Here is a 15,424-nt window from a genome sequence, read left to right on the forward strand (position 1 = left end):
CCTTTTCCTAAATTGAACACAAAACATGACTTGCTTCCTATGTGAATGTGTTATTTTTAAAAGGCTGGCCATCCAGATAGAGAGCCTATGGGCAAGTCCTCTTACTTGTGCAAACTACCCAATCGTATCAAAAACCTGTAAGGACCATCAAGTTTCTTTTACTCACTGCACTTCAAAAGCTGTGCAATTGCCTTCAGGATCTTACTTTTCATCTTTGACATTGAGGCCATGCTGGAGAGTATGAGGGGGTACATTTCTCAGGAAAAAAGGGATTGTGATGTGGATGAAGAAGTGCCTTCAACAAGCGTCCTTTTTCCATCTCTAGCGGTGGAGGTCTTTCCCTCCGGCAGAGCTTCTATGCATCTGTAATTTTCTGAGAAATGTCTTCTTGCCAGCCACAGCTAATGAGTAACTTCAATTGATAATGGATTGCCTACAAGAGTGCTCGAGGCTGTAAGCACCATCCCCACGTGATCCCTTAAGAGTTCAAATTTGCACACCACCCACTAGATGGCCTGCAACACCACCTCGAAACTCATACAGTGATTTGATCATCGTTGATCTCATGACAGAAACATCATTAATTAACGACCACGTCCGAGATACTGTGGAGGGGTGTGGAGCCATCCAAACTATCAACAATAGACCAAAGAACCTCACTCACACTAAACCTCCTTGGCACAACCCTCTCACTGACTTAATGGAAGCTATAAGCCTCCTCTCCTTAGCTAGCTTTATGAGACAGACCACAAAACTTACAAGCCTCAGCAATTATTGGTTGTAAAATGATTCTTTAGAAGAAGTGTCAGTAATAAGCTGATGTATAAGAGCTCGGTGTTTCTAGCTTTAGCGTCTCCAATTGAAAGTATTGCCTCCCACACACGTAGTCTAGAATAAACAAATTTAGCAGCTCCAAGAAAGATGTAGAAGAAATTACATGTTTGCTTGCGCAACGTTTCCATAATTCATCTTGAACTGCCAATGCTGCAGTTGACTAGTAAATGTGTTTGTGAAGATGGCCAATCAGCAATAATTTGCCATCCACAGAGCACTACAAAAGCATCTGGCTTAGGTATACTGTGTTGAGTAACGTAGAAGAGCATGGGGATAAAATCCAATCTATCAAGGCTATTACAAATTTACAAAAGGAAATTGTTACTCTCCACAAAGTGCATCATAGATCAGCACCCATATACCCTTTCAGTACTTGGTTCCTTTCCGGCTGCTTCAGCTTTCGCATTGCCTTCGCCTCTATCTGACGGACTCTCTCCCTGGTCACATCAAAAAACTTGCCAATCTCTTCTAAGGTCCTCATTTTTCCATCTTCAAGCCCATATCTCAATATCATCACAGTTTTTTCTCTTTCTGTGAGAGTTTTTAAGACCTTTTTCACATCCTGCTTTAACAGCTGCTTCATGATTTTTGATTCTGGATCTTCAAGTGTCTCATCAGCTATGAAGTCCTGCAAAAGCAGGTTTAGGTCAGGCCTCGCGAAACAAACAATAAAACCTCACAGCTTCAAAGGGGATTTGTACAAGCATTGTGAATGAAATGCCCGCGTCTTAAGCCTTGCTGTCCACAATTGAAGACATTCTCTTCAGAGAAAAGGAAAAACCACGTTAACAGTAAACACATGAAGTGTGTAAGGTAATCTCCATGAGTTAATTATCTAATTGGTGATATCATTAATCAGAAGAGTATGGTACCATTAAAAGAAGTTTGTGAGACTTACCCCTAAGGTGGTGTTCAGATCTTTGCCAACTGGCTTCTCCAAAGACTTGCACACCTTAGTAGACCTGGATATTGACCTCAATTTTTCCACAGTCATCCCCATTAGCTCTGCCACATCACTCTCTCGTGGGGGGCGTCGAAATTCTTGTGAAAGAAGTCTCTTAGCTTTCCGTATCCGTGCCATTACCTCATACAGATGAGCCTGTTTTGGTGAGAGGAAAGCAAAGCACTGTTGAGATCTGCTTGTGTACACATATTACACCACATGATCACAAAACAAGTCTTACAGGTAGACGGACAGTCCGAGACTGTTCAGTTATTGCCCTTGTCAAGGCCTGCCTAATCCACCAGTGAGCATATGTGGAAAACTTGAATCCCTTCTCTGGGTCAAATTTCTCACAGCCTTTAATCAGCCCCATGCTTCCCTCCTGCACATATTGCCACACACGTTACAACACATTTTATCTGACATCACACTACCCTCAAGACAAAAAGTGGAACGAAGGATTTCAAGTAGCACCCAAGTTTATCTTTGGGCGTCCCAAACACCATCACAAACAAATTCCATTCGTAATTTTACCCTCTAAGTGGCATTGCTTGCCACCCTTCTCTCTCGAAGATGTTCAGCTCTACAGGAGCCCAATCTCTGAATGTGAAAAGTTTTCCTTTCAAACCAAGGTGCACCGTGCACGAACAGCCAACAGCATGTAAAGTTTAAAGTTGTGTGCGGCTGTTAGCAGCGAGAGCTTTTGCGATAGAAACAATAGGACTACATGAATTAAGTGGCTGCATTTATTTGGACCCACATTATAGATACTGATTGAGAGTAACCCTAACGCCTTACTTAACAAGATTCCAGTCCCCTTATGTGGAGCATTAGAGCAGCCACTATGGTATTTGGAAGACCACCATAAGGTGTCGATGTTAGAGCAGCCGCTATGAATTTTTGAAGACGACCATGGGATCTCCATTTGGTGGAGCAGTAAGAGCAGCCCCTATGACATTTGGAAGACCACCATGGTGTTTCAAATTGATGCGTGCATCTTTTGTCAGTTGTATGCTACCGAGGGTGGGTTGATATCTGCTCGGTAGGTCTTCTAAACAAAAGAAGACCAACAGAAGTTAGCTCAGTTCCGATGGAGTTGCTTCAAATATCACTTAGAGTTCAAGTTCACCTACGGCACTTAGTGGTTCAGTTTCTTATGCAGCATCTACTAGACTATTCTCAGGGTCCTCATTATACCAAAGCACATAAGGGCGTCACCGATGGATACAGTTTATCGATAGTGGAGTTCAATCCCCCCATGAAGATAAAAGCGAAGACATTTAACACAAAGAAGGGATCCACTTCTCAAGATGATCAGCATCTGATCCAGAACGAGGTACAATAGCAAGTCCAACAGCAGTTATTGAGCTTGAAGCATTTGCCAAGCAAGCCCCATGAGACGTCACCTTTTCCATGCTGTTTGAGCAGGAAATCTACTTTTTCTGACTCGGCAGCAAAAGCAGCTCTTGGTGAACATGCCGACAAATGGATCTTATGGTCCGGGTCGAGGTGCTTAAGGATCGTATGGTTGAGGCACACGTGCCAGTGGACCTGACATTTCTGAGATGTTGGAAGAAGAGATGCCACGGCCTCGGAGAGTATTGCCTAGGGTTATACAAAGATATATTGCTACCCAATCAAGAGAAAGGTCAATGAGGGCGAGGATAAGATGCCTAGAGATTCTGGCACGTCATTTGAGTCAATGCAAAACCACATCATTAGGCCGATGATGTACAGCCATTGGACATCTATGGAGGCATCATAGGACTTTACAAAAACTTCAGATTTGATACTTTTTCAAGCCCTCGAGGTTGCAAGCAAGGCACTGGCAGTCTGGCTGTAAGGTGTAGCGGAAGTGAATGTTGAACTTTGCTCAAGATGAGTGCTCTGAACTGTGCTCAAGGGTTCCTTTTACTTACGGAAGGGAGAGCCTCCCGTTCCTTTAGTGAGAGATTGCAAATGATCACAAACAAAGTGAATGATACTGTGAATGAAGGTGCTGAGACTCTGAGAGAGAGAGAGAGAGAGAGAGAGAGAGAGAGAGAGAAGAATACGACACCGGAATGTTGACAAACCCTCCTCCAAGGGCCCCACTCTCTATGGCGAGAGAGGTCTATGCTATTGATTTCACAAATCTGGTACAATGGTCTAGATGCAATGGACTTGCCGACGATGTCGACGACAATGATGACGGCAACGAGACGGGCTGAAAACTGAAAACATTAGGGGCTGAAATCTGCAAATCTGCTGAATTCTGCAGCTGTGTCGGTGAAGACAGCAATAGCGACGACGATGCACTGAAAACGCAGATGTGAACAGCAGGCTGAACCTGAAAATGCTGTTTGATCTGACCGTGCGGCGAGGATCTATTGCAAGAAGGTGATCTGCAAGGTTTGGGGTTGCTACTGCGGAGTCCAAGTGCTGAAAATAGGAAACGCTAATGCTAGGACTGATTCTGTCACCGGGAATCTGCAAACGCTGATTGTTGACCTGCAAGTTGCAAAAACGCCAGGCTGATCTTGCGAATCTGCTAACGCTAGGGCTTCTGCTGCAGAAACGCCAAGGCAATTACAGAAAAGTGTCTGAAGGAGGAAATTCACGAAGACAAACCAGAAAACTTACAAGGCAATTCAAGAGCAACAAGTTAATGAAGGGAAGACAGTGGCATGACTAATCTCAAATTTCATGGGGATGCCAAAGGACCAGCGTCCAACAAAATACATGATCAAGCGGCTCTTATTATCTTTAATAACAAAGTCAAGGCCACCTTGGCAGCCCGACTCGATCCACAGTGAAGCTTGAGCAGATAGGGCCACAGATGGACACATTTTCAGTAGCCCCAGCGCGTGAGGTTGCAATGACACCCTTAATAGGCAAGCTTTGTTTGCACTGTCAAACTATGTAAGGATTCAAATTTGTGGAAGTTAAGAGTCGAAACATCAAAACTTCCTCAAGTCTCATGGAGGGCTACTTAGCAAGTTACATCTAAAGCGGGCAGACGATCACACCATTGATTTGATACAAAGGAATATCCATCAAGACTAAACCCCGTACAAAGTAAGTAGAGCTCAACTAAAGAAATCGTGAGTCTAGTAGACGGATTATTGGAAAAGGGACTGATCCAACCAAGTTCTTCACCTTTATGTTCACCAACGCTACTCGTGCAAAAGACGGACAAATCTTGGAGGAATTCATTGATGACGGAGCTCTTAACAAAATCACACTCAAGAACAGGTTTCCAATACACAGAATCAATAATACTAGTTTAAGATCCCTTAAGCTCATGCACGTTCCATAGAATAATGGACCGAATTTTTCAAGAGCATGCCAGTAATCCCTAAAGCTCATGAACGTTCCATCGAATGATGGACCCACATTTTTTGGTGATACCATTGCTTTCCCCAACTCCAAAGAAGATAATTGAGAGCAATACAGGGATACAGATTGATGATCAGCGGAAAGAAAAGCGACTTATACGCTTTTTTGGGCATAATGTTTCGCCCAAGGTTGTTAGCATGGATTCAACTAAAGTTGAAGCTATTCGCAATTGGCCACTATTGCCGAACAGCTCCTTGAGCTCGTGTTCTTACTATCACAGCTGTATTTGAAATTTTGTGGAGATTTCTTCCCAGCATGCCCTTACTCAAAAACATGTACCATTCACTTGGGGACATACACAAAGTACAGCATTTGAGCAATTCAAGAAGAAATTGACCACTAGACCTGTGTTGATACTACTAGACTTGCAAAAATCTTTCAAGATTTACTACAACACTTGTGGTAGCAGTTTATAAGCGGTCTTCAGGCAGGACGGCCATGTGGTAGCTTTCTAAGAGTCCGATGCCTTTGAAGGCAAAAAGGATTGCTCGGAAGGAACTCATAACAATCATTCATGCTTTGACTCGGTGGTAGCATTACTTGCATGGTACAAACTTTACAATGTATACGATTTCTTGTCACAAGAGAAGTTTCTGGAGAAACAGACGAGATGGGTGAATATCCTCCCTCAATTTCACTTTTAAATGAAGGGCAAGAAGAGCATCGTTGCAAATGCGTTATTCCGCAAGCCTTCGACATCCGCAGTCACATCAGTGTTACATCATGACAAGATCTTCCAGGCTACTCATTTGGTAGAGGATCTAGCAACCGCTCTTGAAAAGGTTGAGGCTTTGTAGAAGTCTTAAGAACGGCACAAGGAAGCAGCAGATTGTCACAAACTGCCGACGTGTCAACCACTGAAGATGAACCCAACTTGCAGATCCTGTCGAGGGGCCCAAATTATAAGAGAAGAAATAGAAGAAGAAGAAGATGAAGACCTGACCAATTAATTGAAGATGGCCGAGGAACCTAATACTTAAGTAGAGTTAGGATTTTTTCTAACCCTGTCCAGCTTGCAAGCATGGGCCAAGGAACCTAAACCCCAACTAAAGCAAACCTCTCTCTCTCTCTCTCTCTCTCTCTCTCTCTCTCTCTCTCTCTCTCACACACACACACACACCCCAATTTGCGTGGAGCATGATGAGCGGCAGCCAATCCGCAATTCGCAGAAAGAGCGTGATGATGTGGCACTTCTTACCCTACACCCTATGGGTGCTATATTTTGACCTGCTTGTTTTTGGGTCAAGTGCTTTTCATGTAGCTACTTTTGGTGAGGCTTGGGGCCTTTAAATAAGTGTCGTGGACTTTCTCTATGGCATTCTACCCGCGAGAGAGGCAGAGCAGAGTCACAGAGTTGTATGTACCTGTTCAAGCAATATAAAGATATACCGAAAGGGACGTGAAGGTTTGGGGCCAGTGCCGTCTGAGAGTGAGACTCCGCCACTCCGTGTCTCGTGTGAATTCTCTCTCTCTCTCTTTCTGTTCAAGTTGTCTGAAGTGCCAAAAGTCTGTTCTTTTCAGTAGGCATGTGGTGCCCTCCTATCACAATGGTATCAGAGCTTTAGGGGTGCGCTTTTCTGAAAACATATTGGTCCCGCCAAGAACAGACAAATCAAGATGGGGCTTCTTTACCAGAAAAAAAACCTTTCCAGGAGAGAACCGGTCCTACAAACAACCTACACAAGAAACGACAAGACAAGGAGGAGATGAAGAGACAAGAGAGTTCGTTTTTGCCCTAAAAAACTCTGAAAACAAGCTTTTTGACGCTTTTCTATGTTGCAAAGGCCTCTAAAAGTCTCTTCGACGGTTGAGAATTCGGATGTGCAACAGAAGTCAAAGTTGATCCTCTCAACGAGCCCTACGCATTGACGTGTGGATTTTGATTCCAAAACTTTTGAAAAATTAGGTTTTCAGCAGCAAGTTAGGGTTTTGTAGCACGGGTCAAAATTATGTTTTGGGTGCTTTTTTGCAAACAACAAGTCATACTGGAAGTAGTTCGGAGCATGGAGCTAGACATCCACACTTTTGCACCGAGGAGAATCATTTGCTTGAAAAATTGTTTGAGAATAATATTTGAAATTTGTTTGGAATGGATTTTATATGTTTTAAACTTGTTTTGGTGCCGATTGAGATTGCTTGATTTTGGGTTTCATGCTAGTTTCAATAACTTTGAGAAAACCTTTGAATCACTCATGGTTCGTGCTGTCCTGAGAGGAGTATTCAAGATTGTGATTGAAAAGTCGTGTTTTACTATGGCTCGGACTCCGGAAGGACTGCTAAAGAGAAAAATTGTGCTTAATAATGTCAACTATATCAGATATATATGTGGAAGTGGGTACTCCCCTGGCCCCATAAATAGGTGCCCAAGGGGAGGTAGAGCAAAGCCTCATAAAAATCCCCCACAACCCAACAAAAAAAAGATATATGGAAATATATGTGGACAAACAGCCCGGAGTGAGCGCCCGGACAATGATGTTGTCTAAATGCATATGCAAAGGGTGGCCAGCCCGGAGGCACAATAGCCGTACACGCATGCCCTAGACTTGTGAAGCAACAGGGTGGTGTAAGTCTAACACCCCCTCTCAGCACCTCATGTTGAACAAACCGCGTGAAGTCGAAGATGTGAGGCAAATGATGAAGAATGGCTTATGCGATGTCCATTGAAGGACAATACTTCAACAATCCCCGTGAGTGTAGTAGCAATCTGGGGTGTCCCAACCGTAGAGAGATCTCAATGGTAAAGTGCCGTCAAGAGCAATGTAGCAAACTATCGTACTCCGCCGATACAGTGTGAAAGTACTGCGTGAAGGTCCCGAACTGAGTGTGAAAACAACTCCTTGTCGTAGAAGAAGTGACAATAGACCTGCACGTGTCTTGCCCAATAGGATCTGTAGTGTTCGTAGTCAAACCATCTCGAAAAAATGGGAAAGCCCAGGAACCGTCATGAGAATGACCGGAAGCCTGTCAATGCATGAACTTGCAACCCTATGTGGCCAGGTGGCTAAGCTGTGTAAAACTCTAGGAAGGCCAAATGTAGCAATTTGCGCCATAAACGTCCTCCGAAACAAGGAAAGCCAGACTACACAGTCTGCGTTGTAGAAGCCACTGGAAGCTGCAGCAACAGTCACGGGGAAGCTGCACGGACCACCACCGGATGGTCAATAGGTAGGGTAATCCAAGATGAGAGGAAAGTTAGACTCAACAGTCTGCGCTGTGAAGGGCCTCTCAGAAGAGGTGTGGTCAGACCAAGTTGTTTGCACCGTAATCATCCGGTATGAAGAAGGGAAGCCAGACTGAGTAGTCAGCGCTGTGAATAATCTCTAAGAAGAGGAAGGCCAAACGAGTCTGTCTGCGCCGTCTTGCTTGTATCTGCCTCCAATCCTCCGATGTCAACCAAAACAAAATCCGCGCCAACAATGCCACCAAACCGCATCTCGGTGTGGCTCTCAATGTGAATGAGTTGGGAGTGGCCTATTGCCCAGGTCGCGGGATAAGTTTGATGTAAGGTTACCGAGGGAGAGTGTAAGCAACTCTGACGCTAGCAATCCAAATGATCAGGAGTGTAGAAGAGCAACTGCACTACCAGCCAAGCCAAGCTCCGGGTGACTCCGAATGTAGTCGCGGAATGATGCATGATCTTCCGTATCTCGCGAGTAAACTCTCCAAGAGAGTCTAAAGAGCTGAAGTCCCACTCCAATTTGTAGATCCAAGCAATGAACCTGTCCAAGAAGCGATCCAAGATCCTCTCCCTAAGTCCATGTAGATGCTCATGTGTAAGCAAGTGATATGACGTGTCGAGGTCAACTCGCAAGTGTCTATCCACTAAAGATGGTGGTGTCTTCTCTAGGAATGTCGTGATCCCTTATGCCATGAGCATTGCCATATCTCGTGTGAACTCCTCTAATGAGTGCATAGGTATGTCCATAGCAAACCACAAGTCACCACCGCTCTGGAGTGCGCAACCGCCGAATGATGGCTCGAATGAATGGATCTCCCAAGGATCGTACGCCCGTAGATGATCAAGCCGATGTCAAAGATACCGTGTACTGCAATAGTCACTGATAGACCGCACGGACCACCATCGGATGGTGTCCTGGCAAGAGGTAACTTCATCCTCTATGAAAAACACAAACCATGTGGCTGCTATCCACCCAAAAATGCAATTGTGAGGTCATGAAAACGCTACTGTCCAGCGATTTTCAGCATGCTCATACGCTCCCGGCAGGGTTTGGAGCGGTGTAGAGGGTGTAAGGGGAGAGTTTATCTCTGTGCGCACAACCGTCAAGGGCTGAAAACAGAGAAAAAAAGCAAGTATGTATGGCTGAAATCTATAGATCTAAGGAGGAACCTGACCGGCAATGCACCGGATGCAAGAACGTGTGTCGTAGGCAAGATCGAGGTGGGCAATGCTGAGCGCTGCCCCTGCTACTGCAAAAACGCACATGGCATCCAAAAACGCTTAGGGAAGGAGGAGGTTTTCTGCGACGAAATTGCTCAAAAACAATAGCGTTGGCAGCTAGAAGCAAAAAACGCCACGTGTAAATGCCAAAAACACAAGTTGAGGAGGTTTCCCCGCGATAGAAAAACGCAGATTTCCATCGCTTGCCTGGAGCATGCAAAAACGTTGGTAGATCTGTGTTCCTTTTACAGAAAAGTTGGCTGTTGCTGACCTTCGGAGAAGTTTATGATGCGATGTAGCGCCTTGGAACAAGTAGAGCCTGGCAAAGCTTGAAGCTCTGATACCATGTGAGTGCGCGTGTGCGAAAAAGAGAGAGAGAGAGAGAGAGAGAGAGAGAGAGAGAGAGAGAGAGAGAGAGAGAGAGAGAGAGAGAGAGACAGACCACAAAACGCAAGATATGGTGAAGAGGGGGTGCTCAGCACCCCATGACTACCATGAGAAGAAGACCCATGTAGAAGTGGGTACCCCCTGGCCCCATAAATAAGTGCCCAAGGGGAGGTAGGGCAAGGCCTGATAAAAATCCCCCACAACCCAACAAGAAAATGATATATGGAAATATATGTGGGCGCCCGCACAAAAGTGGGCGGTCGACCCACAGTGGGCAGTCGGACAGCGATGTAGTCTAAATGCATATGCAAAGGGTGGCCAACACAGAGGCACACTAGCCGTACATGCATGCCCTAGACTTGTGAAGCAGCAGAGTGGTGTAAGTCTAACAATTTAAGGGGGGTGTTGTAACGGGAGGGCACCACGTGTCAACACAAAAGAACAGACAGAATAAACTTTTAAGCACTTCAATAATTGAACTGAGAGAGAGACACAACAAAGGAGATATGGAGTGGAGGACTCCCATCCCAAGGGAGCACTGGCCCCAAACCCTGGCACCCCTTTCGGTCATTTCTTTATAGTGCCTTAACTCATTACAACGCCGGTGTCAAGTCTCTGCACCTTCACGTGGAAGCATGCCAAATAGTGAGTCCTTGCCACATATTTAAAGACCCTAGGCTTAAAAGCAGATGACAAGCTTCAACTAAAAGCATCTGATCCAAAAGCTTCTGGCCTAAAAGTTGTGAGCACGTAAAACGCGGAAATCCATACAGCTGCCACATCGCCAAGCTACAATGCAAAACGCGGACTGTCGTACAGTGCCACGCAGAGTTGACACGTACGGTCACGTACGATGATTACACATACGAAGACGTGCAGTACTAATCGAACTAAAAAAATTTAGGCGTACGTTGACGTAATGTACGATGCAAAAAAATAAATCATATATCTTTAGAGCCTATAGTCTATTATGAGTCGAGTTGTGACATAGACCTTAGTACTTAGTATTAAGTACTTACAACTTCAAAATTAAGTCTTACAAGTTAGAACATTAAAGATTTGGCCATGGACATTGGAAACGGCAATGTTCGAAAAAAGAAGATCATGATTGCATTTGATTTCATTACATAAGTAGAGAGTCGAGGCTCGAGAGATACAAGTGACAAAAGGTAGTACAAAAAAGTAGTGACACAACTCATAGTCTCATGGCCCATGGGAGCAAACTTTAAAGCATAAAGAGAGAGTCCTAAGTGCTCATATCGCTCTCATCACCGGAGTTGTAGTCTGAGCTTGAGCTTGCGGTAGTTGCATCATCCTCATCACTACTTGAATCAGATCCACTAGATGCAAGACCATAATCTCCCTCACTAAGGATTGTCCTCATCATCAAACTCTGGCTCTCTAGGATCCGCAGGCCTAGAAATGGCCACATTCTCCAAAGTGGTGTCCGCCATAGTGGATCCGCTACCCTAGCCTCGACGCACATAGGTCTTAGGTGTTTGTGTCAACGCTCTACCACTCCCACGAGCAACCACCCACCATGACTTTTTTTGCTCTTCTTTGAGACGCTACCTCCATTGGTGGAGCTCATGGATGCAACGAGCATTAATGGAGAAGCATCCTTTTCCGAATCGGAGACATCATGGTTGGGCGGCACCACCTCCTTCGATGCCTTTGCAACCCCCTTGCGTGTCTTCAATGGGAGATACATTGCTTTGCACTCCTGGAGATGTCGTCGGGGATATTCAGACGAGGGCTCGCTTGCCCTCCCATCTTGGTGAAGTGGATGATAAGGCAGGTGGCGCTTGAGTCATGGTATTGGAGCAATATTTGCAATACCATTTGCAAACATTTTGCTTACGCTTCACCCTTTCAAAGTAGTGGCAATGCTTCGTGAAGGCTTCATGAAGAGCGGGAGGCATTATGGAGAGCTTAGAAGTTGAGAGTGATGGAGAGTTTGAACTCTGAAGGAGATAGGAAGTGGGGAGAGAACTTGAGAATAATGAAGAGCTTCAAGGGGATGGGGAATGATGAGGGAACTTGAGAGTAATGGAGAGCTTGAAGGAGATGGATAGTGAGGAGAGTGAATCATGATTGTAACAAACTGCTGACGTGTCAAAGCCTTAAAGGATGGAATCGACTTACAGATGCCGACCGAGGGGTCTAAACCCTAAGAAGAACAAGTAACAGAAGGAGAAGTCCTACCAACTTATGGGGACCCCGTCCGATGGGGCCCCAAGTGACATAAAGGATTAACATAAAGCAAGACTCTCACATACACACACACACACACACACACAAAAGAGACTTGCGGCAAATTTCTGAAAATTGCCTTGACATGATGACGTGGCAGGCTGTACAGATTTCCGCGTTTTGCGTTGATTGATGACGTGGCAGCTGCACGGATTTCCGTAAATTACGCTGGCAGCTTTTTGGCATTGCTTTTGGGCAGAAGCTTTTGAGTTTTGAAGGCTTTTCATGTAAACTGCTTTTGGGGCCTAGAGCCTTTAAATATGAGGTTAGGGCTCATTCTTTGGCATGCTTCCTGGAGAAAGTGCAGAGTCGGGAGTACCGGCTTGTACTGTGTTGATGAAATATAAAGAAATACCGAAAGGGGCGCCAAGGTTTGGGTCCAATACTCTTTGAGGTGGAATTCCGCCACTCCGTGTCGCGTGTCGTCTCTTTCAATTCGGTTGTTATTGAAGTGCTAAAAGTCTGTACAGTCTGTTCTTTTCTATTCGCACGTGGTGCCCGTCTTGTGACAATGATGGTGGGCTTGAAGGAGATGAAGGTAGAGTGATGGAGAATAGAGATGAAGGGAGCTTGAAGGAATAATGGAGAGCTTGAAGGAGATGAAAGGAGCTTGAAGCCTTGATGGAGTGTGGGGCTTGAAGCCTTGATGAATGGAGAGAATTTGACAGAGCTCGAGTAAGGGGCTTGATGAATGAGAGAGCTTGAGGGAGATATGGAGAAGAAGAGAGAGTGGGCAACCTTATATAGGTTTCAAGGGGGAGAGAGAGAGAGAGAGAGAGAGAGAGAGAGAGAGAGAGAGAGAGAGAGAGAGAGAGAGGAGGGTTAAACAGAGAGATATCATGTGGAGAGAGAGAGAGAGAGAGAGAGAGAGAGAGAGAGAGAGAGAGATCATGTGCCATGGCCATGTGGCTTTGTGTGTGTGTGTGTGTTTTGGGGGGTGGGGGGGGGTGGAGAGGGGTGTCATGCGACACATCTAACCCTATGTGCACGTGGACAAGCTACTTCATGACAAGGGTTCAGTTCAGTCAAGCCAGTCTAGAATAGGAAGTGATATGGCACTTTTGTGAGTTTGTGTCCAGACACTTAGATTAGATGCATATCCTCTGGTTGCACACAGCATGACAAGGTGGTACCAAACGTACTGTACGTGGCGTATATGTACGTACTGTACGTTGTTCCGTACAGGCAAAAAATTTATGTACGTAAAAATACGTACTCTCGTAAAAAAACCGCAAAGTACTAAACTTTCTAGGACATTTCCAATAAAAAACAAGAGAGAAGCCAACTTAGAGACATTCACAGACACGTTTTACAAGACAACCATGTACTGTGTAACTATTGCAAGAGATTTGGATTTTTATTTTAAATCAGCATTGTACGAGCTTCCCACACCTCCAAAAGAAAAGGGGAAAAAAAAAAACGGCGTACGGATCGTTCCGTACGGCACTGATCCGTACATAACGTCCGTACAGTACGGAACGGATCAATACGTACGTTTTGATCCAACCTTGCAGCATGATCATCAATAGTACCATCAAAATCCATCAGGAGCATTTTCCAGTGCATTAAACCTATTTTCCCTATTTTTGACATTTTTCACTTATTATTTTAAGTGACTTTAGTTTGAAACTGGGTAGGGCAAATTCCATACGTTTGTATATATAGAAACCTAGCGCTAGCACTTTCTGGCAGAAGAGGCAACAGGAACCAAGGTTCAACAGACAACTTCTAAGCAGAATCCCATCAGAAGACCTAGCGTTTTGCAAACTGCAACACCTAGCGTTTTTTGGATCAAGATCAGCCCTGGCGTTTTGTTCAGCAAATCAACCTCGGCTACCGCAAGACAGCATGAACCTTAACGTTTTTGCAACAGAATACAGATCAGCCCTAGCGTTAGCAGATTTCCACCGCAGAACCCCAATCAACCTAGCGTTTATGGATCAATTAGAGACCTAGTGTTTTTGCAAATCTTTGCGACAGAAACACAATAGAAACCAACGTTTTCAGTTTTAGCCGTCAGACATCGCAGAAGAAGTCCTGAACCTCGCAGATCTCACCTTCCCGCAGCAGATCCTCGCCGCACGGTCAGATCCCGTGCAATTTGCAATTTCAGCCCGGAAAACGCAGATTTCAGTGTCTGCATTTTCAGCGCGTCATCGTAGCATCGTCGTCATCGCCCTCTTCATCGACATAGAGTCAGAATTCAGCAGATAAAGATTTGCAGATTTCAGCCATTAGCATTTACAGATTTCAGCCCGTCTCTTCGTCGTCCTCGTTGTCGTCGACATCGTCGGCAAGTCCAAGCATTGTAGAGATTTGTGCAATCAATAGTAGACCACTCTCGCATAGGCGACATCAAAGAAGGTTTTGACAACATTCTAGTGTCGTATTCTTCTCTCTCTATCTCTCAGTCTCAGTACCTTCATTCACAATGTTCACCACTTTGTTTGCGTCCATTGCACTCTCTCACTAAAGGAACGGAAGGCTCTCCCTTTCGTAAGTAAAAGGAACCCTTGAGCAAAGTTCAACATTCACTTCCGTTGCACCTTCCAAGGGGGGGAAGGGGGAAGAGAGAGAGAGAGGCTTGGCATATGCATAATTATGATGCCCCACGGCCCCAACGTTCATAAACTGCAACCCGCTCGGCGCTCCAAGCTCAATCGGTCAAAAAATCCCTGAAGCAATCATTTTTTTTCAGAAGGACGGGTCCAGCACGCAACAGTACGGAACGTACGAAACGTTCCGTGCGTGGTACGAAGACAACCCTGGTGCCACGTGGCATGTCAAGCTGTCAATGCAAAACGCGGTAGATTCGTACAGTTGTGCCACCTCATTATCTGCATTCTGTGTGGGTGTGTCCTGCTTTATTTGAAAGTCTTTATACCCTAGAAACTTGGGCCCCCATCAGACGGGATCCTATAAGTTGGTAAAAACCCTTTTAATAATTAGCCCCACTCGGTGAGGGTACGTTGGTTGGTGAGAACTTCTAACTCTTTTACTACTTCCAGGGTTTAGGCCCCTCTGTGGGGCTCTACAGGTTGGCTCAGGTCTTCAATGGCTTGACACAAAAGCAGTTTGTGACATACCCCTTCTTGAAAGAAGAGTAATCGTTTCGATTACCGTATATCTACAAAACAACTTAAGTTAGCTTTAAAAAAATTTGAGCATCATTCCAAGGTTCATTCCAAGGGACATTCAGTTTTCTCATTCCAGGTCGGAGATCTTGATAT

General features: G+C 45.0%; 1 protein-coding gene across 1 annotated transcript in view; it reads right to left on the reverse strand.

Annotated features, from left to right (window-relative positions):
* Positions 1-889: 889 nt before the first annotated feature.
* The window catches only part of LOC147427567 (uncharacterized), a 31,835-nt gene continuing 17,300 nt past the window's right edge, over positions 890-15,424 (reverse strand). The window contains exons 4-6 of the mRNA XM_086497637.1: positions 2,019-2,159; positions 1,733-1,933; positions 890-1,462 (exon numbers count right to left, since the gene is read on the reverse strand). Of these exons, the coding sequence (XP_086353763.1) occupies positions 1,175-1,462; positions 1,733-1,933; positions 2,019-2,159 (630 nt within the window). The 3' untranslated portion in view covers positions 890-1,174. The remainder of the gene's footprint in view (positions 1,463-1,732; positions 1,934-2,018; positions 2,160-15,424) is intronic.

The sequence above is a fragment of the Adiantum capillus-veneris genome, chromosome 23, assembly GCF_014529385.1.
Source record: "Adiantum capillus-veneris isolate H3 chromosome 23, ASM1452938v2, whole genome shotgun sequence".
Classification (NCBI taxonomy): domain Eukaryota; kingdom Viridiplantae; phylum Streptophyta; class Polypodiopsida; order Polypodiales; family Pteridaceae; genus Adiantum; species Adiantum capillus-veneris.